The sequence below is a fragment of the Chiroxiphia lanceolata genome, chromosome 6 (genome assembly GCF_009829145.1).
Source record: "Chiroxiphia lanceolata isolate bChiLan1 chromosome 6, bChiLan1.pri, whole genome shotgun sequence".
Taxonomy (NCBI): Eukaryota; Metazoa; Chordata; class Aves; order Passeriformes; family Pipridae; genus Chiroxiphia; species Chiroxiphia lanceolata.
The window spans coordinates 101897-126458 of NC_045642.1; the positions used below are offsets into that span (position 1 = coordinate 101897).

At 54.7% G+C, this 24562-nt stretch overlaps 1 protein-coding gene across 5 annotated transcripts in view; it reads right to left on the reverse strand.

Moving 5' to 3' along the window:
* The window catches only part of DAGLA (diacylglycerol lipase alpha), a 62191-nt gene extending 40285 nt beyond the window's left edge, over window positions 1-21906 (reverse strand). For 2 of the 5 annotated variants that reach the window (XM_032691155.1, XM_032691150.1), the window contains exons 1-4: window positions 21766-21906; window positions 19027-19116; window positions 3588-3753; window positions 213-351 (exon numbers count right to left, since the gene is read on the reverse strand). In XM_032691155.1, coding sequence (XP_032547046.1) covers window positions 213-307 — 95 coding nt within the window. In that variant the 5' untranslated portion in view covers window positions 308-351; window positions 3588-3753; window positions 19027-19116; window positions 21766-21906. Of the gene's footprint in view, window positions 1-212; window positions 352-3587; window positions 3754-8604; window positions 8668-19026; window positions 19117-20554; window positions 20576-21765 lie in introns of those variants that run through there. The other 3 variants (XM_032691151.1, XM_032691154.1, XM_032691152.1) reach the window with 3 other exon arrangements.
* Between the last annotated feature and the right edge of the window lie 2656 nt (window positions 21907-24562).

Sequence of the window (24562 nt, forward strand, 5' to 3'; positions counted from 1 at the left end):
TCTGGTCAGGCTCTCTGGGACTAAGATAGAACTTGGAACTGGGACAGAACCTGGGACAGAGCTCAGCTGAAAAACCAGGAGCCGGAATATCTCGGTGTCCCTCAGAAACGCCCCAAGAGGATCTTCCAGGTGCATGGGAAGAACTTCCAGCCGGGGGCAGCCAAAAGAATCCCTGGGAGGATTCCAAGCCTCCCTGTGCCCTTCCCACTTACCAGGTGGTGTGCAGGAGGAAGAGGAAGACGGCTGGCAGAACCAGGTCATCGCTGCCCACGGACCAGCGGCGGCGGAACACGACAATCCCTGGCATGGCTGGCGGGTCCCGGGAAGTTCAGCAGGCACGACACTCACCTCCTGGAAAAGAACGGAGCCGAGGATGCTGAGCCCCTTCAGCCCCCTCTGGAAAGCCCCACAACCCGCGGGGATGCATCCAGGAGTTATCCCGGGTTTTATTCCAGCACCTCCCTCGCTCACGGAGAGCCAGGAGAGGAAGGAATTTGCAGAGTGGGAATGATGAGGCGAAGCCGGTAACTCATCCAGCTCCAGTTCCTGGGATTACCTGGAGTCCCGTTAGGGCCAACCCAAACAACTCCAGGACTCCAGGATTGCTTTTCCTGAGCCCCTGGACAGAAGCACAGCCCCAAAGTCCAACAGACCCATCCCTGGAAGTGCTCCAGGCCAGGTGGGACAGGGCTTGGAGCAACCTGGGCTAGTGGGATTTTGGGCAGGTTATTCCAGCCTCAGAAACCCTCCTGCCATGTTTTTCCATGGACACGCCTGCTGCCAGGCTCTCGTTGGCCAACAATTCACCCTCTCCCTTAGCTCAGGAAGCCAAAATATCCATTAGGAGTCAGTGGAAGCCTCTGAGGAATATCAACAGCACTTCCAGCCAGGAATATCAGTTCCTAGGATCTCTTTCCCTGGACCATTCGGAGCATCCTGCCAGCTCCGCATCTTTGCGCTCCAAATCCAAGGTGGGGGAAGAAGATCCAGGAGCTGCCGTTTCTCTGCCCGTGTTTGTTTGTGCTCCTATTTTTAGAGCCTCACAAACCCTTTGGAAAAATAGAAACAGGAGCTCTGGAAAGTCCGAGACGGCACCGGGCGCTCCAGCCACCTCCTCCGGCACAGCCAGCCCACAGCATCCCGGCTGGAAGCGCTCCAGCCCCGCTCCACAGGGGCTCCTGCAGCACAGCTTAGCCCCCTCCTGCTCCCCTGGCCCGGCACACAGCCCGCAGCCGGGAACCTTCCCTGGCTCTGCCAAACCCGGGATCGTGTCCCTGCAACCTGTCCAAAGGCACCGGGGGCTTCCCTGGCTCTGGGATCTGTCCTGTCCCTCCCTCCATTCCATGTGCCTCCTCCATTCCCTAATCCCTGTGCCTCCCTCCATTCCCTAATCCCTGTGCCTCCCTCCACTCCCTAATCCCTGTGCCTCCCTCCACTCCCTAATCCCTGTGCCTCCCTCCACTCCCTAATCCCTGTGCCTCCCTCCACTCCCTAATCCCTGTCCCTCCCTCCATTCCCTAATCCCTGTCCCTCCCTCCATTCCCTAATCCCTGTGCCTCCCTCCACTCCCTAATCCCTGTGCCTCCCTCCACTCCCTAATCCCTCTGTCTCCCTCCACTCCCTAATCCCTCTGTCTCCCTCCACTCCCTAATCCCTCTGCCTCCCTCCATTCCCTAATCCCTGTGCCTCCCTCCACTCCCTAATCCCTGTGCCTCCCTCCACTCCCTAATCCCTGTCCCTCCCTCCATTCCCTAATCCCTGTGCCTCCCTCCATTCCCTAATCCCTGTGCCTCCCTCCACTCCCTAATCCCTGTGCCTCCCTCCACTCCCTAATCCTGTGCCTCCCTCCACTCCCTAATCCCTCTGTCTCCCTCCACTCCCTAATCCCTCTGCCTCCCTCCATTCCCTATCCCTGTGCCTCCCTCCATTCCCTAATCCCTGTGCCTCCCTCCACTCCTAATCCCTGTGCCTCCCTCCACTCCCTAATCCCTCTGCCTCCTCCATTCCCTAATCCCTCTGCCTCCCTCCATTCCTAATCCCTGTGCCTCCCTCCATTCCCTAATTCCCTCTGCCTCCCTCCATTCCCTAATCCCTCTGCCTCCCTCCATTCCCTAATCCATGTCCCTCCCTCCATTCCCTAATCCCCATTCCACCTTCCACTTGTCCCCTTCCTGTGCTTCCAGGGATCATCACACTTTGGCTGTGCTCCAAACTCTCCAGCTGATCCATCCCCATTCCAAATCCAGCTCTGCTCCTCTTTCCGATCCCATTTTTTCCCAGGCAATTCCATACCCTGCTCCAGAGTGCTGCATCCATGCCTGCAGTGCCCAGGCTGCTCCAAAGCTGTACTTCAAATGGATAACTGCTCCTGGAATTGCAGAAGGGATGGGATGGAGCTCATGGATGATCCAGTTCCACCCCTCTGCCATGGATAGGGACACATTCCACCAGCCCAGGTTGCTCAGGATGACATTTGAACATCCAGTACCACAATGTTGGGACTGGGACAGACCATGGCACCAATTCCCACCTTGTCCCACAAATCCAACCTGGCCAGAGCGGGTGTGGCCACCCCCCCGCTTTCCAGAACCTCCCAAATCCAGGGTGTCCCACCCTTTGCCGACACACACAGCCCCTGGACCGGACCTTCCAACCTGGGAACCTCCCCAGATCCCAGGAGATCCCACAGCTCCACACTTCCAGCCCCTGGATGAAGGAAACGCTCCACTCCCCAAACAAAGCAAAGGTGAAATTCCAACAGCACTTGGATTCACAATTCCTTAGCACAGAACAATCAGCACATTCCAGTTCTACCTTCAAACTGCCCCTCTGGAGACTCCTTCCTGGATATCTGCTGGGATATCTTGGATATTGCAAACCTGGATACACTTCCAGCATCTCCCTCCCTGCCCCTGGACAGCACCTCCCAGTCCAGCTCAGACCCCATTCCCACCATCCCTCGGCTGCATCCTGCCTTCCATAGCTCTCCAGTTGCGCTCTCCCAGCTTCCACCACCCTCTCCCAGCTGGAGAACCAGGATACCGACGACGGCAACGATATCCAATGGGAATTCCTTATCCACAGCAACGGCTGGGGCCGGAGCAGCCTGTCACTCACCGGAACGCTCCCTGTGGGAATGTCACCGCACTTTGGAGTGACACCACAAAGCTCCCAGGGCACCGCAGGAACGTTCCCAATTGATTCCCAAAGGCTCCCAGATTTAAACCCCGAGGTTTGGGGCCTTGGAAAGGAGGGAGATGAGGGAAGGCCTGAGACCAAAACCCTCCCATAAAAGCTCTGGGTGGGAGGAATCTCCGGCTTCAGCCCAGCCTTGCTGATCCCGGGAATGACATGATGGGATGCTGGAGCTGTGATGGAGCAGAGGAATCGGGATGGGAGCGGAAGGTCAGAGTGCAAACAGCCCCGAGCAAAAACCCCACCTTGCTCCTAAAACTGCTGGAAAGAGCAATTCCCAGGATCTCGAATCCCAGCACAAGCAGCCCCCCAGCTCCCAGCACTGAATCAGGGAAGCACATGCCCCAGGAACCCCCGGAGCAGGGAACGATCTATGGAAGCAGAAATCTTACATGGCATGTGGTCCAGCCGCTGAGCATCCTCCTCTCCCGGCACGGCTTCCCAGGAAAAGTGCAATTCCACGGAGACGGGCATCACGAGCTCAGGAAGGAACAACCAACTCTTCGTGCAGCCATGGAAAATCCCACTCGGCAAAGGGAAGGACGGGGTGGGAATCGCCTGCCGACAGAGCCGGGCATCATCCTCGGAGCAACTCCCTCATTTATTCCCGGGAATGCCGAGAGCCAGGGGTCGTGACTCCCCCCCAGTTCCACACCCCCGGCACCCTCTGGAAGGAAGTGACATCATCCCTATTCTGAGGAGATTGTGTGTGGATTGTGGGAAGGAGGATCGGGAGCGATGCTGTCAGGGATGTGGAGACGGGAGAGCAGGAAAACCCTCCCGAGCTCCAGCGGCACGAACCTCCTCCCTCTTCCCGCTGAGAAACCGGGAATGCTGCCGGCAGCTCTGGGATGGCATCGGGCCTCGCCGGGAAAGGCCATGGAGGCTCCAGTGAAAGGCCAGGGGGAGGGGACTTGGATGGGACACAAAGGGACACACAGAGGGGCCACCCGGGCACAGAAAGGAGACTGTTCCAGAGGAGCCTTCCCGGCCTTTCCAGCCGTTAATTCCTTGTGACACGCTCTGGGCTCCGACAGGATGTGGGGGAAGGGGACAACTGCCTGCCTGGAGGGAAAGGCTCGGGGAAAAGAGCAGGGGAGAAAAAGGCTCCAGCGAGAGACAACATTCCAGATCTGCCTAATCCCCCGTCCCACCTGAAAGGAGCTCCGGGAGAAGGTGCACAGGGAAGAGCCGATGGAAAAGGGCCGTGCCTGGATCCTGCACGGCAGGAGCCCACCCACGGCACGGCAGCACCCCCGGAGTCACCCACTCCCACCACCCAAATCCAGGAGCAGCATTTGCTGGAAGCTCCCAGATCACCCACATTCCCGAGGCACAGCAGCACCCACACAGCCCAGTGCTCCCACTCCTGCAGATCCCAGCCCTGCATCCCCAACTCCCTGCAAATCCCCAGCCCTGCATCCCCAACTCCCTGCAAATCCTCATCCCTGCATCCCCAACTCCCTGCAAATCCTCATCCCTGCATCCCCAACTCCCTGCAAATCCCCAGCCCTGCATCCCCAACTCCCTGCAAATCCCCAGCCCTGCATCCCCAACTCCCTGCAAATCCCCAGCCCTGCATCCCCAACTCCCTGCAAATCCCCAGCCCTGCATCCCCAACTCCCTGCAAATCCCCAGCCCTGCATCCCCAACTCCCTGCAAATCCCCATCCCTGCATCCACAACTCCCTGCAATCCCCAGCCCTGCATCCCCAACTCCCTGCAAATCCCCCGCCCTGCATCCCCAACTCCCTGCAAATCCCCAGCCCTGCATCCCCAACTCCCTGCAAATCCCCAGCCCTGCATCCCCAACTCCCTGCAAATCCTCATCCCTGCATCCCCAACTCCCTGCAAATCCCCAGCCCTGCATCCCCAACTCCCTGCAAATCCCCAGCCCTGCATCCCCAACTCCCTGCAAATCCCCAGCCCTGCATCCACAGGGTCACAACCCTCTCCAAATCCCCATCTCTGCATCCAGAGGGGTCAGAGCTCCCTGCAAATCCTCATCCCTGCAAATCCCCATCCCTGCACCCACAAAGCCACAACCCCTGGCAAATCCCCATCCCTGGATCCACAGGGTCACAACTCCCTGCAAATCCCCATCCTTGGGTCCACAGATCCACAACTCCCTGCAAATCCCCATCCCTGGATCCACAGGGTCACAACTCCCTGTAAATCCCCATCCCTGGATCCACAGATCCACAAATCCCTGTAAATCCCCATCCCTGGATCCACAGATCCACAAATCCCTGTAAATCCCCATCCCTGGATCCACAGATCCACAACTCCCTGTAAATCCCCATCCCTGGATCCACAGCTCCCTGCAAATCCCCATCCGTGGATCCACAGATCCACAGCTCCCTGCAAATCCCCATCCCTGCATCCACAGATCCACAGCTCCCCGCAAATCCCCATCCCTGGATCCACAGGGTCACAGCTCCCTGCAAATCCCCATCCCTGCATCCACAGCTCCCTGCAAATCCCCATCCCTGCATCCATATTCTCAGCATTCCCACCCTGATGGATTCCCAACCCCCTGCAGTCCAGAGCAAAACCTGGGAGGCCCAAACCACAATGAAATGGGATCTGCCAGGAGTTATTCCCCCTTCTGACGGATCCCTGGGAACATCTGCATGGAGCAAGCCCTGCTATCCCAATATTCATTCCCTGCCTTTCCCCTCCGGCACCTTCCCACGATCCAGGTACAACAGAGCAATCCCACCTCACCCCTGCCAGCTCCCTCTCCCCAAATTCCAGAGCTCAAAGACATTCCCTCAAAACAAGCCACACGTTCATCTCCACTGCTCGGGGCTACAGAATTCCCCAAAATCCGGGATTTCCAGGCCTCGGGGGCCGGTTGCAGGTGCCACTGCGGGACAAAGCCCTTGGCTGTTCCCCAGGAGGCTCCCGGATCCCTTTCCCTGGCTGAAATGCCACGTCCTTCCTTCCCACATGGAATACGGGCTGGATCAGCCCCCTGCAGCTCACAGAACCCTCCTGTTCCCACAGGACACCGACTGGACTTGCCGGAAATCATCAATTCCGCCCTGGATCCGACTCCATCGGGCCCCTTCCAGCTGTTCTGAAGGGCTTTAAATGAAGCCCTTTCTATTCCGAGTTGATTCCACACAATCTGGGAATTGTTCTCGCCTCGCAGGGAGAAGGTGTGGTGACATCCATAACAGAGTGTCCCGAAGCCAGCCTGAGGAATTTGCTGGGATGGTTCAGCCTAGAGATGGCTCCAGGGAAAAGGGGGCCTAAAGGGGCTCTAAGAGAGCTTGGAAAGGGACCTTGGAAAAGGGCCTGGAGTGACAACATGGAGAAACGGCTTCCCACTGCCAGAGGGCCGGTTAAATGGGATATTGGGAAGAAATCCTTCCCTGTGAGAGTGGGGAGGCACTGGAATGGATTTCCAGGGAAATCGTGGCTGCCCCATCCCTGGAAGTGTTCAAATCCAGGCTGGAGTAACCTGGGATAGTGGAAGGTGTTGGGGCTGGAACTGGATGACTTTAAGGTCCCTTCCCACCCAAACCATTCCAGGATTCCATGAAAATCAGGTTGGGGGACAAACTGCATGGCACCAAAGGAAGACGAGCCCTTTCCTTTCCGGACATACCTGCTGGAAGCACAGCCCACAGGAATTGCAGGGAAAGCTCCTTCCCAAGGGGAAGCAGCTGCCAGAAGGCTGCAAGGAGAGTTGTGCCCTCACTGAGATGTAGGGATCAGATCCCAACGTCAAGGAATATTCCACGGACTAATGCAACATTTAAGAGCCCTGTTTGTAAGCAAATCCCATCACGGAACAAAAACCAATGGGGATTTTAATTTTGGGAATATCTTCAAGATATTCCACCTCGATGATCTCCCATTTTCCAAGGAGAAGGGAATGAAAACGAGTCCGTGGCAGAGCCGGGCCTTGGGGCTTCCAGGAGCCTCCCAGGGCTTGGCACAGTTCGGCTGCGGCTCCCTCGGGATGAGGCGGCTCCGTCCCCTCCCCAATGTCACCGGGACACACGTCATGGGATCAGGCTGGAGCTGGACCTGCCCACTGACACACATTCCCAAAATACACCTCGGAGCAGGAGCTGCCCTTCAAAGCCCAGGGAATGAGGACTCACCTGCTCATCCCACGGGTTTAACCCCCAAATCCTGGGGTAAATCTGCCCTTGGAATTGCAGCGGGGAAGGACACAAGGTTGGTGTAACCAGGATGGAGCACTGGGATGTTAGGGATTAGCATCCCCAACATTCCTTCCATCCCAGCTAATCCCTAATATTCCTTCCCAAAGCCCCTCTGGAGCATAACCACACCCAGGAGCACGTTCTCCTTGCTTCCATCCATCCCCTTTTCCCGCCATTCCCCCAATTCCTGCCTCGGGTGGAAGCAGGTCTCCCAAATCCCACATGTCCTTCAAACACGGACATTTCCCACCTGTTACCCTGGGAATGGTTTAACAAGGAAAAATGATTTCACCAGAAAAATCCCTCTTTCTCCTTGGCAGGCACTCGCTCACAGCGGTCAAGTTTCCAGGAGAACCAGGAATATCTTGGAAATCCTAATGGATGGAAAAGTCCCAGAAGTGCCACTCACAGCACTTGTTCCCAGGTAAAAAGCAGGATAAGGGATTCCCCAAATTAAGGAGAAACAAAGAAATCCTCTCCTTTGGAATACATCTCCTCTAAAAAAACCAGGATCCCAGAGCCTGTTCCCAGGAATTGCATCCCACAAACCAGTGATCCCAAGGGTTCTTCCCACTGGATGTCCAGGACACCCCACAGGTCAGGATTTTTCCAGATCCCAGAACCATAAAGGCTGGAAAAGCCCTTCCAGGACCGAGTCCAACCATTCCCCAGCACTTCCAAGCCCACCACTAATCCATGTCCCCAGGTGCCACTTCCACACGGATTTTAAATCCCTCCAGGAATGGGGACTCCACCACTGGAGTGTTCCAATGCTTTACAACCCTTTCCAGGAAGGATTTTCCCTAATATCCAATTTAAACCTCCCCTAGAGCATGTTGAGGCCGTTCCCTCTCATCCTGTCCCTTGTTCCCTGGGAACAGAGCCCGATCCCACCAGGATCCAACATCCAGGCAGGGATTTGTGGAGAGCAAAAAGCTCCCCCCGATCCTCCTTTTTTCCAGGCTGAGCCCTCCCAGCTCCCTCAGCTGCTCCCGGTGCTCCAAACCTTCCCTGGACACCTCCATGTCTTTCTTGTACCAAAGATCCAACAAGGTTTATTAATTCCAGACCTTCCCAACCATCCAAAGAAGAGGTTTTTAGGGATAACTCCTTAAGACAGGGAGACATTCCAACTGTCCAAATTAAATGCTTGGAGAGGGATGAAAATCCTCCCCACAGCTCCAAGACTCCCAACATTTTTCTCCCACCTCAGCCAGAGCACAATTTACCTCCAGAGCTCCACGCTCGTCACCCTACGGAAAACCCAAAGCCTCCGGGAATGACAAGTCAAGGAACACCGCCAGCCCATTCTCGGGAATCGGGAGCGGAGAAGGAGCACAATCCAAGGCTGCTGAGAACTCAGGGAGTTAAACCCATCCCCCATCCCCTGTGCCGGTGCCGCAGCCACCCACACTCCCTGCCGGCAGAGCCCACGGAGCAGCTTCCCGACGGCTCCCGGGCTCGGCAAAAATAACGGCCAAGTTGCCAGGGGGGAAAAAAAAAAGAGGGACGAAATCCAAACTCATCTGGGGTTTGAAAGAGAACCTGATGTTCCAGAGGGGGGGGATCAAATCCACTCCCGGCTAACAGCCGGCAAGGAAAGCTCGGCCGGAGCGGGCAGGGAACGGGGATGGGATGCCGGGATGAGGTGATGGATACCGGAAGCACCTCACTGTTCTAAGTGATGGGCAGCTGAGCATCCCAAACCTGCTTCCTGGGACGGAATTACCGGGAATGAAAACTCCTTGGTTTCCTTAATTTCCGGTTTTTCACCACACAGCCAGTGTGTTTATCCATAGGAAAAATTCCAAGGGGTGGGTGAAGCCGGTGAGGGCAGATCCAAGCGGGAAGCGGTGCTCGCGCACAGACCGTTTCAGACGGAGCCTCATTCCTTTAGGAAAGCTACTTTTCCCTGCAATCCCGACAGCTTTCCACCCTGGAATTCTTACCAGCTCAAAAAAAAAAAAAGGCAGGAAAAAAAAACCCCGGAGGATATTTCCAGGTGCACTGCTTATTTGGGGGCGTCTCCCCGCTCCGGCTCGTCCGGAAGCAATGCCTTTGGGAAGAGAGAGGACGAGCCACGCCATTCCAAAAGAATTCCCACTAGGAATCGCCTCTCTACCCTACTGCAGCGGCTCCTTGGCTCCCTGGTTTGCAGCAGCGGCAAACAGTTTTCCCAATAACTTGACTCATTGCTTCAGGAATTCCCTGGGGATGAGTCACATGCCGGGAAAGCCCCCGGGACCCACCTGCCAACCGGGGAGAGCGAAGGAAGTGGGAGAGCAGGGAAATCCCTGCCAAACTGCGGGAAAATGGTCGGTCAGCAGCGTTCCTTGGCACTCCTTCCCGGCTCCCCTCCCAAGGATGAGCCGGAAGAGCGGAGCAGCCGGAGAGCGCCGGAGAGGCGGCTCCGCGGGGACGGGAATCGCTCCGGAGAGGTTCCCTCCGACGGAACGCTCTGCTCACATCCCGGGAATTACGAGCAGCACCCGTTCCTCCCTCCTGAAGGAGGACGGAATTCCAGGGCCTTCCAGCGCTCCTCAGCTCCGCTCCCTGTTCACCAGCATTCCCAAACTGTGCTATTCCCGCTTCGTGACCCTCGACTTATCCCATGGACCAACCCATAACTTATCCCGCTTCCTCTTCCCACAGTCCATGAGAACGACAAATGAGAATGAAAAAGGGAGATGAGAGACTGAGCTGTATTCCAGCTGCAAGTCAAAAATGCTGGGAATCGGGGCCATCCGGGTTTTTTGGGATCTGTCCTGATACGCTTGTCCTCACTGAACGCAGATCCCAAACCTGTGACAATTCCAGGCTCAACAATGTTGGGAATTGGCTTCAAACAGCCCAAACCTGACCTGGGCACCATCTATTCCCGTTTTCCCGGTCTGCCTGGTTATTCCAGGAATTTCCGTCAATCATTGTTTCCTTTGGCCAAGGCCGTGCCTGTATCCCACATTCCCAGAAATCAGCCTGGGGAAGATCAGGTTCATGTGTGTCCCCAAAGGCCATGGATAATCTGTCATATCCCAAAATCCCTCGGGATGAGCCGTGGATTTAGGAGCTCTCCCCAGGCTATTGCGGATGACTCAATGGAGCTCTCCCTGTTCTCCACATCATTCCTCACTAAGGGATCGCTGCTGACAATTCCCAAACATCCCCCTTTGCCCAAGGTTCTCCATGGCATCTCTATTCCCACAAACAGCCCCACGGATCCAGTCAAACCATTCCCAAGGATTTTCAGCAGGTCACTCCTACAAGTTCCTGCCTCTTACCAGTCCCAAACAATCCATTTCTTTTCCCAAATGCCGAAAAAAATTCCCGGCAGAAGACACCACCAGGCTATCTGAGGAGCTCATCCTGCGGCAGTCAAAGAGGGAATATTCCCAAATGCCGTGAATTCCCTGGAAATGCCACGTCTGTGTTTCACAGCCTTTTCCTGTTGCTCCCCAAACCTTCCCAAATTCCACTTTCCAACACCTTCTTCCTCCCAAGAGCACCAACCTGGAATCTCATCCAGCAAAATCTATTCCCTGCCCCAAAACTCCGGAGTTTTTCAAGCCTTTCTGGAAAAATCAGGATATCCTGGAATTATTCCTGCAAACTCACTTGATGGATATTTCTGGCATCCCAAGCCTTCCCACTGACAAGGGTGGGATACTGGGAAGGAATCCTTCCCTGGGAGGATGGTGAGGCCCTGGCACAGGTTTCCCAGGGAAGCTGTGGCTGCCCCATCCCTGGAAGTGTCCAAGGCCAGGTTGGATGGAGCTTGGAGCCACCTGGGATAACGAAAAGTGTCCCAGCCCTTGGGATATTGTCATTCCATGAGGGAAAACAGCCAAGCAGACAGACCTGGAAAAGTCAGCTACAGCATCCAGCTTGGAATTGTCCAGCACCAGAGGAATCCAAGCACTCCATAAGCTGGAAAAAATGAACATCCACAGGTTTCTCCTCCCTCCAAAGTATTCAATCCCAGCTGGGATCAGTGTCCAGCAGAGCTCCAGTGACCCCAACAGGCCCAAAGGATCCCTCTGGAACACGGGAATAAGGACATGGAATGACTCTACAAACCCTTCACCCTCAGTTCAAGGATTTCCCGGCGCTGCTGGAATTTTTCCAAGGTGTTCCAGCCTGAAGGAAAGCTGGAAACGGGAAAATCCTCTGTTCCCACCAGGAAAACAGCAGGGAGACAATCCAGGCTCTGGAGTTCTTGGGATAAAAGCTCACCTACACAAGGGCACGGAGGAACCAAATCCAGCAATTCCCAAGCCTGCCACAGGATTTCACATTCTCAGGACGGGAGTCAAAGAATCCAGAGGTAAAATATCCAAGGGAAAACAAGGAGGGAAGATGTTGGAGCCACTGGAAAAGGATCCTGCCTCTTTAACACTCCTCCCTAGTTGTTCCTGGCATCGCATTCCCGCTCCAGGCTGCCAGCAAGGACATGGAATGACCTCTGCACTCGTGTCGGAGAACACGGATCCAGCACACACAACCCACTCAGTTTTCCTTCCTGCAACTTCCCAACACACCCATTCTTAGGGAATTCTGAGCCACAGTCCCACGATTTTTCACAGGAGCTCAGGAACCCTCAGAATTCCAGGGTGGGCTTTTCCCCCTCTCCTGAGGAAGATGAACTCATGTTCCCGAAATAGTTCCAAGGAAAAGGCTCCAAGGAAGGCAGAGCTGCCTCTTCACCGGAGCAGCGGAAACCTTCCTGCACTCCCAGTTAGTTAATTCCAACTGGAAGCAGCTCATTCCAATTCCATTCTAAACACTGGGAACATGGAAAATCGAAGGACTTCAATCCCAAGTGCCACAATTGACAACAGCCACGAATTAATGGGAAACCCGATTTTGGGGGGATAAAAAAGGCACCGAATCCCCTCGTAACAAAATCTGGGATGTGACAACCTTCAGGCAGGAATCTCAGATCCCAAAGTTCCAAGGAAATAAGGGATTATAACCCACAGGAAGAGTCCTGGATGCACCAACCACAACCCGGACACGGCACAGTGGCACAAGTGGCTTCCTTGGGAAGCTCCCAAAGGGAAAAAATTCCACAAATGCCTGAGGCAGGATCCCACACCCCCATCCAGGCCCCATCCCACAGCAGGTGACTGTTCTCCATGGAATTTCCCTGGGACGAGACGCTTCCTGTCAAAAACCTCATGGATGGAGCCTTTTCTTCTGGCCGCTTCCATTTTCCAACTTAACTTTGGGACTGAAATTCCCTGCAATTCCCAGAATGCAGCTGTTTTCCTGAATTCCTCCCCACTCACCTTTCTGAACACACGTGGGAAAAGCGGATTCAGAGATAATTAAGCCTGGAGAACTCATTCAAAGGGATTCCAAAGCCTCTGGGAGCACCTGGAATCCAGAGTGGTCTTTTTCCTGCCCTTATCCCAAAAAAAAAAAGGGGATTTTTTTGCCAAGTCAGCAAAAGGACCACAGGGTGATTCAGACAGCTTGTGATCCAAACTTGGAATTAACTCTGTGGCCATGGAGCATCCTTGAGGATTGGAAAAAATTGGGAAAACTCCCAGTCAGGAGCCAACAGGGAGAGAAGGAATAGGAGTTTCCCACTCCAGGCAGGAATTAAATCTATTTCCCACCTTTCCTGACAAATCTCCTTGTAAATGAGGCCTCAAACCCCTTGCAAGGATCTGTTCCCATAGGAACATAAGAAATTCCAAGCTCATCTCCTTTTACAAGAGCAGGAATGTCTAATGAAGCAGCAGGAACACCATAAAAATTAGGGGGAAAGGGAAAAATAACCCTTTCCTCATTGTTCCCACAGAAAGGGGCAGCAGCCTCAGTGCTGAGGGCCACCAAGTGTCGGATAATCCCGAATTCCTCCCTTTTCCTCTCTCCTGATTGGCATCTGTCACTTTCTCCCTCGAAAAAAATCCCAAGTTGAAACAGAAGCTCCGATGGAAACGCAAATTCCCGGGAGACTCCTGCAGAGGGGCAGCAGGAGCTGAGCGAACACCAGGATAGCGGCCTAAAATCCAGGGAAACAACGGTCTGGGAGCAGGATCTCCTGCTTCTCCAGGCTCGGACAACCAGGAGTTACAGTATCCCACCCTCTGGAATGACACCTTGTCCAAGGTGAGAGGCTTGCACGGCCGGATGCAGAGGGAGAAGATCCATCTGCAGCTCCTCCCATCCCTGTAAAATCTCCAAGCCTCGCCACGCTGGAGGGGGAAAGTTCTCCAGGGAAGAAAAAAAAAGGGGATTAACTTCCCAAATAAAACTTCCCGAAATATTAACATTAAAGGAAACCTAGAAGCCCAACTCACTGTTTTTTGGGAATGGTGAGCCCTCGTGTTCCGGAGGCTCCGGGGCCGTGTTTTCCCATGGCCAGGAGGGAGTGTTTTGGCCCATCCCAGGGAACTCACGGGCCACCGGTTTGCGGAACAAATCCCTGTTAACCCCGGGATTTTCGTGCCACACATCGGCTCACTCCAAGCCAAAAGGTTCCCGGGTGCTCCAATCACACCCTTCCATGCCTTTCCTGCTCCAAAGGGTGGCGCTTCCCAGCTCCAGGGACAAGAAAGGGGAAAAAAAAGGGAACCTCCCGAAGCCTCCCTGGAATGAGACGCTTCATTCCATCCAGTGCAGTGGGAAGGGGCCCCACTCCCCAGTCCACCCCCACCCAGATCTGCTTTTCAGGGATCAATGAAGAGTTAACGAGGAAAGGAAGCAGCTGGAAAACCAGTTTTCCATCGGATAAATACAAGGGCAGCCGGGGACAAAAAGGGCAGCCGGAGTCAGATTTCCAGGATCCTCGTGGGTCCCGTCCAAGCAGGATGTCCCAGGACTGACCTGGCCCTCGGCACACGGTTGAGGAGGACAAGGAGCTCAGGTGGATGGGAGCACAGCCCGGGATGCTCCTGCTGGATACATTTCCACCTTCCCGTGGGCAACTCCGCCTTTCCCTGGGCCCCTCCAGGGACTCACCTCCGAGGAGGCTCCGGAGCCCCTCCCACTCCCGGCTGCCACGTCGGATCGAATCAATGGGAGCCTCTGGATGAGCACCCAGTGAACAAACAGCCGGATTCCGGATTCCCTTCCGCTCCCCTGAGCCAGGAGGGTTTGGGAGCGGCCGGAGCCGCTCGGATCCGCCCCGGATCAGTTCCGCTGCCTGAACCCCCGCCATTCCCAGAATCCACAACTCAGAGTCCTCCTCGGGCCAAAATCCCCCTCCCTATCCCTGAGTCCGGACACTCTCTCCATCCATTACTCCCCTGGGAGCTCCTACTGTCTCGGGGTATCCATCCCAACTCATCCAGCCCCTCTGGAACAGCCCGAACGCTCCGGAGAACAAGGATTAACAGTTCCTGGATATGGAGGAGAGGGGGAATTCCTCTGCTCTCCACCTTTCCCAGGAGAAGGAAAACGACCGTTCCATGGTGGGATCATCCCCTCCAGGAGCAAAATAAGCCTTGTGTGTCCCAAGGAATAAAGGTGGGATGGGATAATCCCTGGAGTTCCAACCAGGAATGGCTGCAAATCAGAGTCTCAAGCCATTCCAGGGAACAAACATCCAAGGAGCCTGGAAATCCCTGGACACAAACCACGGGTTCTTTATGCCATGAAGGACACGGGAAGAGTTGAAACCAAATCCCTCAGGAGCACCTTCTGCACACAGGGAATCATGGAATGGTTAAGGCTGGGAAAGACCTTCAGGATCATCAAATCCAACCGTCCAAGGCCACCTCTAATCCACATCCCAGTGCCACATCCACAGGGATTTTAAATCGCTCCAGGGATGGGGCCTGTTTCAATGCCCAACCACCTTTTCCATGAAGGAATTTTCCCTGATATCCAACTGAAACCTCCCCTGCTGCAACTTGAGGCCGTTCCCTCTTCTCCTGTCACTCATTCCCTGGAAGAAGGGCCTGATCCAACATCCAGGCAGGGATTTGTAGGGAATGAGAAGCTCCCCCGATCCCCCTCTTCTCCAGGATAAATGGAGATAAATGCACGTTAATAACAGAGACCCTTCCAGGGTCGGCACATTCCCATTTCCCCCCCCCCAAATTCCTGCTCCCTGCCCCGCAGGGGATGTTCAGGAGCTCTGTCAGAATTCCCAGGAGGCTCCACACTTACTCAGCCGCCCCTTCCCCGAGGAATGAGCCTTTTCTGCAGCTTCCCACGTGATTCCCACCTCCGGAGCCGCCTCCGCTCGCTCCTCCGCCCTCATCCAGGAGGAACAGTCGGAGCGAGGCCTCCCAGAATCCATAAATTCTCTTTGCCACCACCAAAGCAAACTAAGGGTTCCAAAGCTCTCTACCCCACACTTGGAACAACCAAGGATCACGGCTGGGATCTGCGGAATGTCCCCATTCCCTACGGAGTTAAATTCCACGACGGCCCCACAGCTGTTCCCAGGGGTTCAAATGGGAGAGCTCACCATCCCTCTTTTTAACAAAATCCATGGGGATAAAGAGCCTTTTCCACAGGCAACACATTGATCCAGGAAGAGCCAGAAAAATTAGAGGGGAAAAAGGTTTTCCAGCCGTGGATTCCCACAGGAACAAGTTTTACCACCACAGCTCCACAAAGACATTTTGCCCCACGTTCCTCTCACACCACCGGATTTTAGGAAAGCTCCCACCTTTCCAGCTTTGGAATACGGATGGAATGTTTCAGGAAAAGCACCTCTCACTTCCCAGTGCTCCTTCTTCCACATGCTGGAAATTTTTGCCCCAAATTAAGCTCAGGGGGAAGACTTGGAATGAAAGTAAGTAGGGGAAAATGAGAGGTGAGGGGATGGGAATCTCTCCAAGAAATCCATCCTCATTCCCTTGTTTTATCCAGGGAAGAAAACAAAGATCCACAGAGAGAAACCACAAATTCCTGCTTCACTTTTTTTTGTAAGGATGGAACTTCTCCGACTTTCAGCGGAGCGAGCGGGAAGTTTTCCTGCTTCCTCTGGCAGGGCTCGTGCTTCCCTTCTCCGAGGAAAATCCGGTTCATCCCCGAGCGCTCCTGATCTATTGGATGTCACCGGCGGATGCTCCGGCGCCATGGAGATGGTGACAAACTGCTGAATCAGACGGAATGGGAGCAGGGAAAAGGGGAATGTGGCTCCAAAGGTTAAATGTGGCCGAGAGGTAAAGCAGGACTGGGGAGGTGGAAAGGCTGGGATAGCCCGGAATGGAGGGCAGAGCACCGGATCGGGAAAACTCCACCGCTGCCGGAGGGTTTGGGGATGGAATTCTGGAGAGAACCTGGAGTTGGGATGAAAAACACACAAGGAATGCCCAGGGAACAGGCTGTCCAGGGAAGCTGTGGATCCCTGGAAGTGCTCCAGGCCAGGTTGGACGGGGCTTGGAGCGACCAGGATTAGTGGGAGGTGTTGGGCTGGGAATGGGATGGCTTCAAGGGCCCCTCCAAGCCTGACCATTCCAGGACTGTAAATATGGGATGTGGGAAGGCAGGATCTGGCACGAGAAGGGCTGGATCCAGGACAAGGAGGGTGGGATCTGCCATGAGAAGGGCTGGATCCAGGACAAGGAGGGTGGGATCTGGCACAAGCAGGGTGGGATCCAGGTAAAAAAGGGAAGGACCCAGCAAAAAAAGGGCTGGATCCACTTTTTTTTGGGACGTTCCCAGGCTGCTGCAAAGCCACAGGCAGCATCCAACTTGTCCTGATTTCCCTGGGAGGTGAGAGAGTTCCTCTCCCACGGGAGCAAGCTGCCAATCTGCAGGGTCATTGAGAGGATCCAGAGGGAAAAGCCAGGCCTCCAGAGGCTCCACGTTCGGAGCTGAAACCCATATTCCAAAATACATGCGGGTCGTGCCAGCACCAGGCACAAGTGACAGGGATTTGGGATGAAAAGACAAGCTGGGACTCCATGGAATACTAAATTCCATCCCACTGGGGAAATTCCAACTTCCAGCAGCCCCGGAGCAGCAGAACTGCTTCCAGTGGAGTTTTTCAGGGAAGAAAAGCCCCTTTTCAGGGAATGAAAGGCTGAATTACCCCCCAGTCTCCCCTTCCCATTGTAGCGACTGCCCCGAACTACAACGGGAATGTCCTGGATTCTCCTGCCTCTTCCCATTATCCAGGGCAGCTTTTTTAAGGTGGCCTGATGGATTCACCATTTTATTCCTTGTTCTTCAGGAAATCAGGATTCTGTCCCGAATCCTGCCTGGATCTAAGCTCAGGATCACTCAGGTCCGTGGGTTAATCCTTCCTCTAAGCCAAGAAATCCCAAGGAAACATGTTCCAGAGGAAAAAAAACCACGGAAAACGCTCAGAGCACCTATTTAAGGTGGCATTCCCATATTTATGGATCATCCAGGAGTTGCTCTGGGACCTTTGCTGGGTGAAATGGAAAGTGCAAAACACCGGGAAACTTGGAATTTAAGACTCCAAACTGCACCTTGTGTCCTGTTTTCAGGGAAAAATCCTAATAAGGATTTTTCCCAACCATCCCAAGGAACCCACTTGCTTTTAATTCCACACTAGGGGAATTAAAATATGCCATGCCCAGGAACCAAAATCTCAGCTTGGAGAGAATGAAAAGCCGGGAATTTTCATGCAATTCCACAGATATTTGAAGTCAAGCTGAAGGATGAGAAAAAGAGGGAGAGAAATGCCAGTGGATGGGGTGGGAGGAGGATTTCCAGGGATCTGCAGGAGCACAAGTCCAGCTAAGGAAGGATCTGAGTTAAAAAAGAGCCTGGAATTTCAGGGATTAGTAGCCCAGGACAGAACTCCTGACAAGATTTTCTACTCCTGCTGCAAGGAAGAGGTAAACATTCCAAAGTTTTTATTCCATCTTTTAGCTGGACATCTCTTCAAAGAAATCCCAGGTAAGGGATCCAGTGGAAGGAGGAAAGAAAGGGATAAAAAGGAGGAAGGAGAAGCAGAAATCTCTGAGGAGAGAGGGATGTTTTTCCTAAAGGAATTCCATCCTTTATCCCAAATCCCCCAGGAGCTCCAGCAGCACTTTTTACCCCACATTTTGCAGGGTCTGGAGCAGGATTTTCCCACTTCCTGCTGCTCCCAGAATATCCATTATATCCTAATTTCCACATTATCCTTCCTAAAATTTGAATGATGTTTTGATCAATTAAATTAATTAATAATCCACTGTTTTATGGGAATTTTCAATCCCTTAGAGGCACATTTTACAGGCATTTAACTCCATAAAAAAACCCCACCTTTTCCAGTTTCCAGCACCAAAAAAGAGCAGGATAAAAACCTCGGCATCGACTCCCTGTGCTCTCCAAACACCCAGAAATCTGATTTCAATCCAGCAAACTTTCACATTTCTTATCAAAACCTGGAAAACCATCCCAGTTTCTTCCACCTTAAAAGTCCCAAGTTGCTGCACCTGGAAAATTCTCCAGCTTTTTCCCCTCTGATTTCCCTTCCGAGATCCCCACAAGGACATCCCCAAACCCACAGTCCCACGGATTTACCAGGGAAATATCAGCTCAAAGCTGGCTCGGAGGGAAGAGCTTGACTGACTCCAGACTATCCCAGCAGGAAGAAACATTCCAAGCTCTCCACAGATCCCACAAAAGCCCGTTTGTCCCACGGCACAAAGGGCACTTTCATCCGCTCCTCTCTCCCAAAAAATTCCAGCCCTGCAGCTCCAGGAGGGGATTTCAATGCTCTCACTCACCCCATCTCCACTGCTGCATCTTTCTGGGGAATTTCCTCACATTCCAGGGCTGGATCCGGCTCGGGACGTTCCTCTGGGTCAGCTGGATCCCTGTTGGGAGCAGAGTTGGGAGTGAATATTATTTATTTGGGAAGGAAGGAACGGGAGGGGGAAGGAAAAGCAGGTGCACGTTCCCAAAATAAAGCTGCTCGTTCCAGTTTAATTCCCAAAAAAGTCTTAATTCCCAGAAAAGCCCTTCAGGCAAGACAGGGATGTTTGGGAGAGATCAGAATCGCTGCTGGTTTAATCCAAGGACGTTTAATAAATAATTCCCAGCCCTGGGAAAGACTGGAATCTTTTCCAAGTCGTTTTCCACCCTCAAACTTTAACACTTTCCCCTCCTACATTTTTCCAGTTGCTGGAAAAAACCCCCCCACCCTCCAAAAATCAGGATTAAGGAGAGTTTTCTACGGCACAAAAGCTTGGAAAAGGGATTTAATCCTATTTTTGCAAAGCCATCCCTGATACTGCAGCTCAGAATTCCAAGTGCCCTCGTTTGGAGGAATTAAGTCCCAATTAATCCCACTTTGCTTTCTCCAATTTCCCTTATTTTTCAGGATATTTTTTGGCCTTGGAAGGAGGATTTCCCCACTTCCCTCCCCCGGTTCCTCAATTTTAGCCCCTTATTCCCCAACTCTCTGGAAGAGGAACAGGGAAGTTTCTCTCCCTCACTGCCCCTTTCCCACAAACAACAGAACTCTGGGAATTTTATCCCTTTTCCTGGGGTTCTGGGTTGGATTTTGCAGGTCCCGGTGCCCCTTAAACTGGAATTGGGATCAAACCCAGGGTTTTGGGTCAGCACTAACAAACCAGCACCTGCAACACGTATCCATTATCCTTCAGCCTGGAATTCTCGCTCTCCAGCACGTCAGGAAGCAAAGCTTCGGAAACCGGATCCCAAATTTCTTATTTAAATCCTGACTTCAAGGGGAAAAATTCCCCTGCTCCTTTGTGGTTTTGGCTGGAGAAATTCCAGGTTGTTTGCATTATTTACAAGGTACCAGATGCTGTTCCGAGCTCTTTGCCCCTGTCTGCCATTCCAGACCCCCCCTCAGCCATTCCCGATCCAAGCCCACGCAGTCCCAGGGCCCAGCTGGAATTCCATCAGAAGCTTTAAAGACCCCCAAGGCACTTTCATGACCCCGAAAACCGACACCTGGGACACCAAATACCTTCACCTGGATCACGTTTCCCACTTGGAAAGCCTTTTCCAGTGGTGCCAATGTCAGGAACACCCAGGGATCGACACCTTCCCAAAGCCACTTCCCACAATTTATTATTCCCAACCACAGCTTAAAAACTCTCCTCCTGACTACACAAACTTGGATGCTTTTCCAATTCATCCCCGTGAAGTTTTATCCAGGTGGGAGAGTAAATTCCCACCTTGGGATTGCTTTCCCTCTCCCTTAGATCCAGTTCCTTTAAACCATCCAGGAGTTTTGCTGCTTCCGAGCCCTGAACGCTGTCCCAAGGTTATTACATATCCCACTTTTGGGAATCACGGGGTGATTTCCCACCCGGGAACGACCACGAGGACCATCCCACTTCTCCACGACCCACAAGCTCCGCAATTCCCATATTCCAAGCGCCAACCAACCCGTCCCGACCACCCCAGCAGGGGCTAATCCCCAGAACTGGGCACAGCGGGAATTCCTGGAGGAGGCCTGGCGGCTCCCGGCTCCAGGGACCTCGGAGCGGCACCTCCCTGGCTTTTATAGGGATAATCCCCTGGCTTTTATAGGGATACACCCCTCGCTTTTATAGGGATATACCCTGGCTTTAATAGGGATATACCCTCGCTTTTATAGGGATATCCCTGGCTTTAATAGGGATATACCCCTCGCTTTAACAGGGATATCCCTGGCTTTATAGGGATATACCCTGGCTTTTATAGGGATATACCCCTGGCTTTTATAGGGATATACCCTGGCTTTTATAGGGATATACCCCTGGCTTTTATAGGGATATACCCTGGCTTTTATAGGGATATACCCCTCGCTTTTATAGGGATATACCCCTCGCTTTTATAGGGATATACCCTCGCTTTTATAGGGATATACCCCTCGCTTTTATAGGGATATATCCCTGGCTTTAATAGGGATATACCCCTCGCTTTTATAGGGATATATCCCTGGCTTTAATAGGGATATACCCTGGCTTTAATAGGGATATACCCCTCGCTTTTATAGGGATATATCCCTCCCCGCTACATCGGCTCCCCGCCCCGCCGGCTCGGGAATTCCCGGGCTCGGCATCCTCCGGCCAGGTCCCATTCCCATTCCCTGCGGGGGCAGCACTAAAAGCCGGGAGCGGGCGAGAATCCTGGATGTGTCACCCACATCCAGCGGCGGCTTCTCCCTCCCCGCGCCCCCGGCCAAGCGCCCGCCGCCCTTCCCAAAGGACGGGCACCTCATCCCGGGCGCTGCCATCCCGCCCCGCTGGCTGGGGATGGCAGCGGGATGGCGCCGGGAGCGCAGGCCACGCGGGGAGCGCTTCCCGCTGGGAAAGGCCGGCACCGGGGGGCGGGAGGCGGCGGCGGCGGCGCGGACACCCTCCCCCGCTCCTTCTCCTGCCTTTTTTCTGTCCGCCCCCTGCTCCTTCCTCTTCCCCTTCCCCTGTCCGCCGCTACTCCTTCTCCTTCCCCTTCCCCGTCCGCCCCCCGCTCCGTCCTCCCCGTCCGCTCTCCGCCGCCCCCCGCACCTGCCGCGCCGCCATTCCCGGGCTCCTCCCGCCGCTCGCTCCCGCCGCCGCCTCCATGGCCGGGGGGCTCCCCCGCAGGGTCCCCCCCGCGCCGAGCGCGCGCGCCCGCCGGGAGCCGGGAACGGCCAACCGGGAACAACAACCGGGAACCGGGAACAACCAACCGGGAACCGGGAACAACCAACCGGGAACCGGGAGCGCGGGCGCCGCCGCGCGGCCGCGGAGGGGAAGTGCGGCCCCGCTCCAGCCGGGAGAGATGGGGGGGGAGAGAGAAGGGGGGAATGAGAGGGTACGGGGGGAAAGGGGGGGGGGAAAGAGGGGAAAAAAAAAAGAGGGGGGAAAGAGGAGAAAGAAGAAGGGGGAAAGGGAGGAAAATAGGGGGGGGGAATGGGGGGGGAAATGGGGGGGGGAAATGGGGGGGGAAATGGGGGGGGGGAAATGGGGGGGAAATGGGGGGGGGAAAGGGGGGGGGGGGGAAAGGGGGGGGGGAAATGGGGGGGAAATGGGGGGGGAAAGGGGGGGGGAAATGGGGGGGGAAATGGGGGGGGAAATGGGGGGGGGAGAAATGGGGGGGGAAATGGGGAAGAAAGTGGGGGGGGAGAAAGTGGGGGGGAATAGAGGGAGAAAGGAGGGGGAAAAGGGGGAGAAAGGAGGGGGGAAGGGAGGGGGAATAGAGGGAGGAATGGGAGGTACAAGGTGGGAACGGGGGGGGGGAAAGGGAGAAAAAGAGGGGAAAAAAGGGGGGGGAAAGGGGGAGAAAGGAGGGGGATGGAAGGGTAGGGGGGGAGAAACTGGGGGAAATGGAAGGAGGAATAGAAGGAGGAACGGGGGGTACAAAGGGGGAACAGAGGGAGAAAAAAGGGGGGAAAGATGGGGGGGAATAGGGGGTACAAGGGGGGAGCGGGGGGGAGGAATTAGGAGGGAATAGGGAGGGGGAATAGAGAGGAATCGAGGGACAAAGGGGGAAAAGGAGGGAATGGGGAGAAAAGGAGGAAAGGGGGACAAGGGGGGACTGGGGAGATAGGGGAAGATGGGGGGATAGAGGGAGGAATGCAGGGGGAACGACGGGGGGGGGAACAACAGAGGGAGTGGGGAGGGATGGGGGGGAAATAGGGGGGAACCAGGGGGATAGAGGGGGGAACAAAAGTGGGCAGATAAAAGGGGGGGGGAAAGAGGGGGTGAAAAGGAGAAATGGATGGGGAAGAGTGAGGGGAAATTTGGGGGTGAATGGGGGGGAATTGAGAGGGGAACAGGGGGCAAGGGGGGAATAAGAGGGGGAATGGGGGCGACAAGGGGGGAGAAAGGAGGGGGAAGGGGGAAAGTGGGGGACAAGGGGGGAACACAGGATCAATTAGGTTGGAAAAGACCTTCAGGATCTTGGAGTCCAACTGGTGACCCAACACCCCTCTGTCACCCAGCCCTTGGCACAAAGTGCCATGTCCAGTCATTCCTTGGACACCTCCAGGGACAGGGACTCCACCCCTCTCGGGCAGTTCCAGAGCCTGGCAACCCTTTCCATGAGGGAAATTCCTGCTGATGTCCCACCGGAACTCCCTGGCACAGCTTGAGGCCGTTCCCTCTTGCCCTGTCCCCGGGAGAGGAGCCTGATCCACCTGGTTCCAACCTCCCGTCAGGGACTTGTGGAGAGGGATGAAGTCTCCCCTCTGCCACACCCGGGGGTCTCCCGACATCCCTTCCCTCTGGAAAACTACCCAGGGAGCTGGAGAAGGGAAGGCTCCAGGGGGACCTTGGAGCCCCTTCCAGAGCCTAAAGGGGCTCCAGGAGGGCTGGAACAGGGCCTGGAGTGGCAGGACAAGGAGGAGTGGCTTCCCACTGCCAGAGGTGGGTTCGATGGGATATTGGGAGGAAATTCCTGCCTGGGAGGGTGGGGAGAGGCTGGAATGGATTCCCAGGGAAGCCGTGGCTGCCCCATCCCTGCAAGTGTTCAAGGCCAGGCTGGAGCAACCTGGGACAGGGGAAGGTTTCGGGGGATGAGCTTTAATGCCACAACCCATCTCCCTCTTCCCGACAAAACCCTCCTGGGGATGGACACACGGACACATCCCCTGGGAAGGAGGGCGAGGGTCTCCCTCGGCCACAGAACACCCTCCAACCTCCCAAGCACCACCGAGGACACAATTTCGCTGCTGCTGGAAAAAAAAAAAAAATGAGAAAAGAAAAAAAAAAAAAAAACAGCTAAAAAGCCTCCAAATGCACGTCCCAGAAAAGCTCCTCCAGCCGGGAATTGCGGCAGAGCCGCCTCCCAACGGTGATCTCGGCACACCCCGGACACAAAGCGGCTCTGACAGAGGGGGAACAGGCGGGGAAGGCTTTGAAGCTCCGGCCCCGTTTGTACCTCGGCCTTTGTGTCCCGTTCAGGCGGAAAAATCCCGCTCCCGGCTCGTCCTCCGGCCCTTCATCCTCCCAGGCGGGGGGGAAGCGGCTCCGGGTCGGATGAAAAGCTGGTGCCAAATTTAGTGTTTGGAGGCAGCGTCTGATCCGGCGGCACAGCCGAGGGAAGGGGCCCCTGGGAGCCCCGAAACTGGAGCAGAGAGAAGGAAGGACCTCGGGAAAACTGGAAATGGTCGTTTTGTCAGGGATAATAGAGCGGGGAGAAGCAAAAATCCCGGGGAAAACTGTAAATTACTGTTTTATTCATGGAAACACCATCAGAAGCCATTCCAGGCTTTTTAAATGGTGGAATACAGCACATCCTAGCCTTTTCCAGAGCTGGGATACAGCCTATCCTGCCCATCCCAGGCTTTTCCAAAGCTGAGATAGAACACATCCCAGCCCA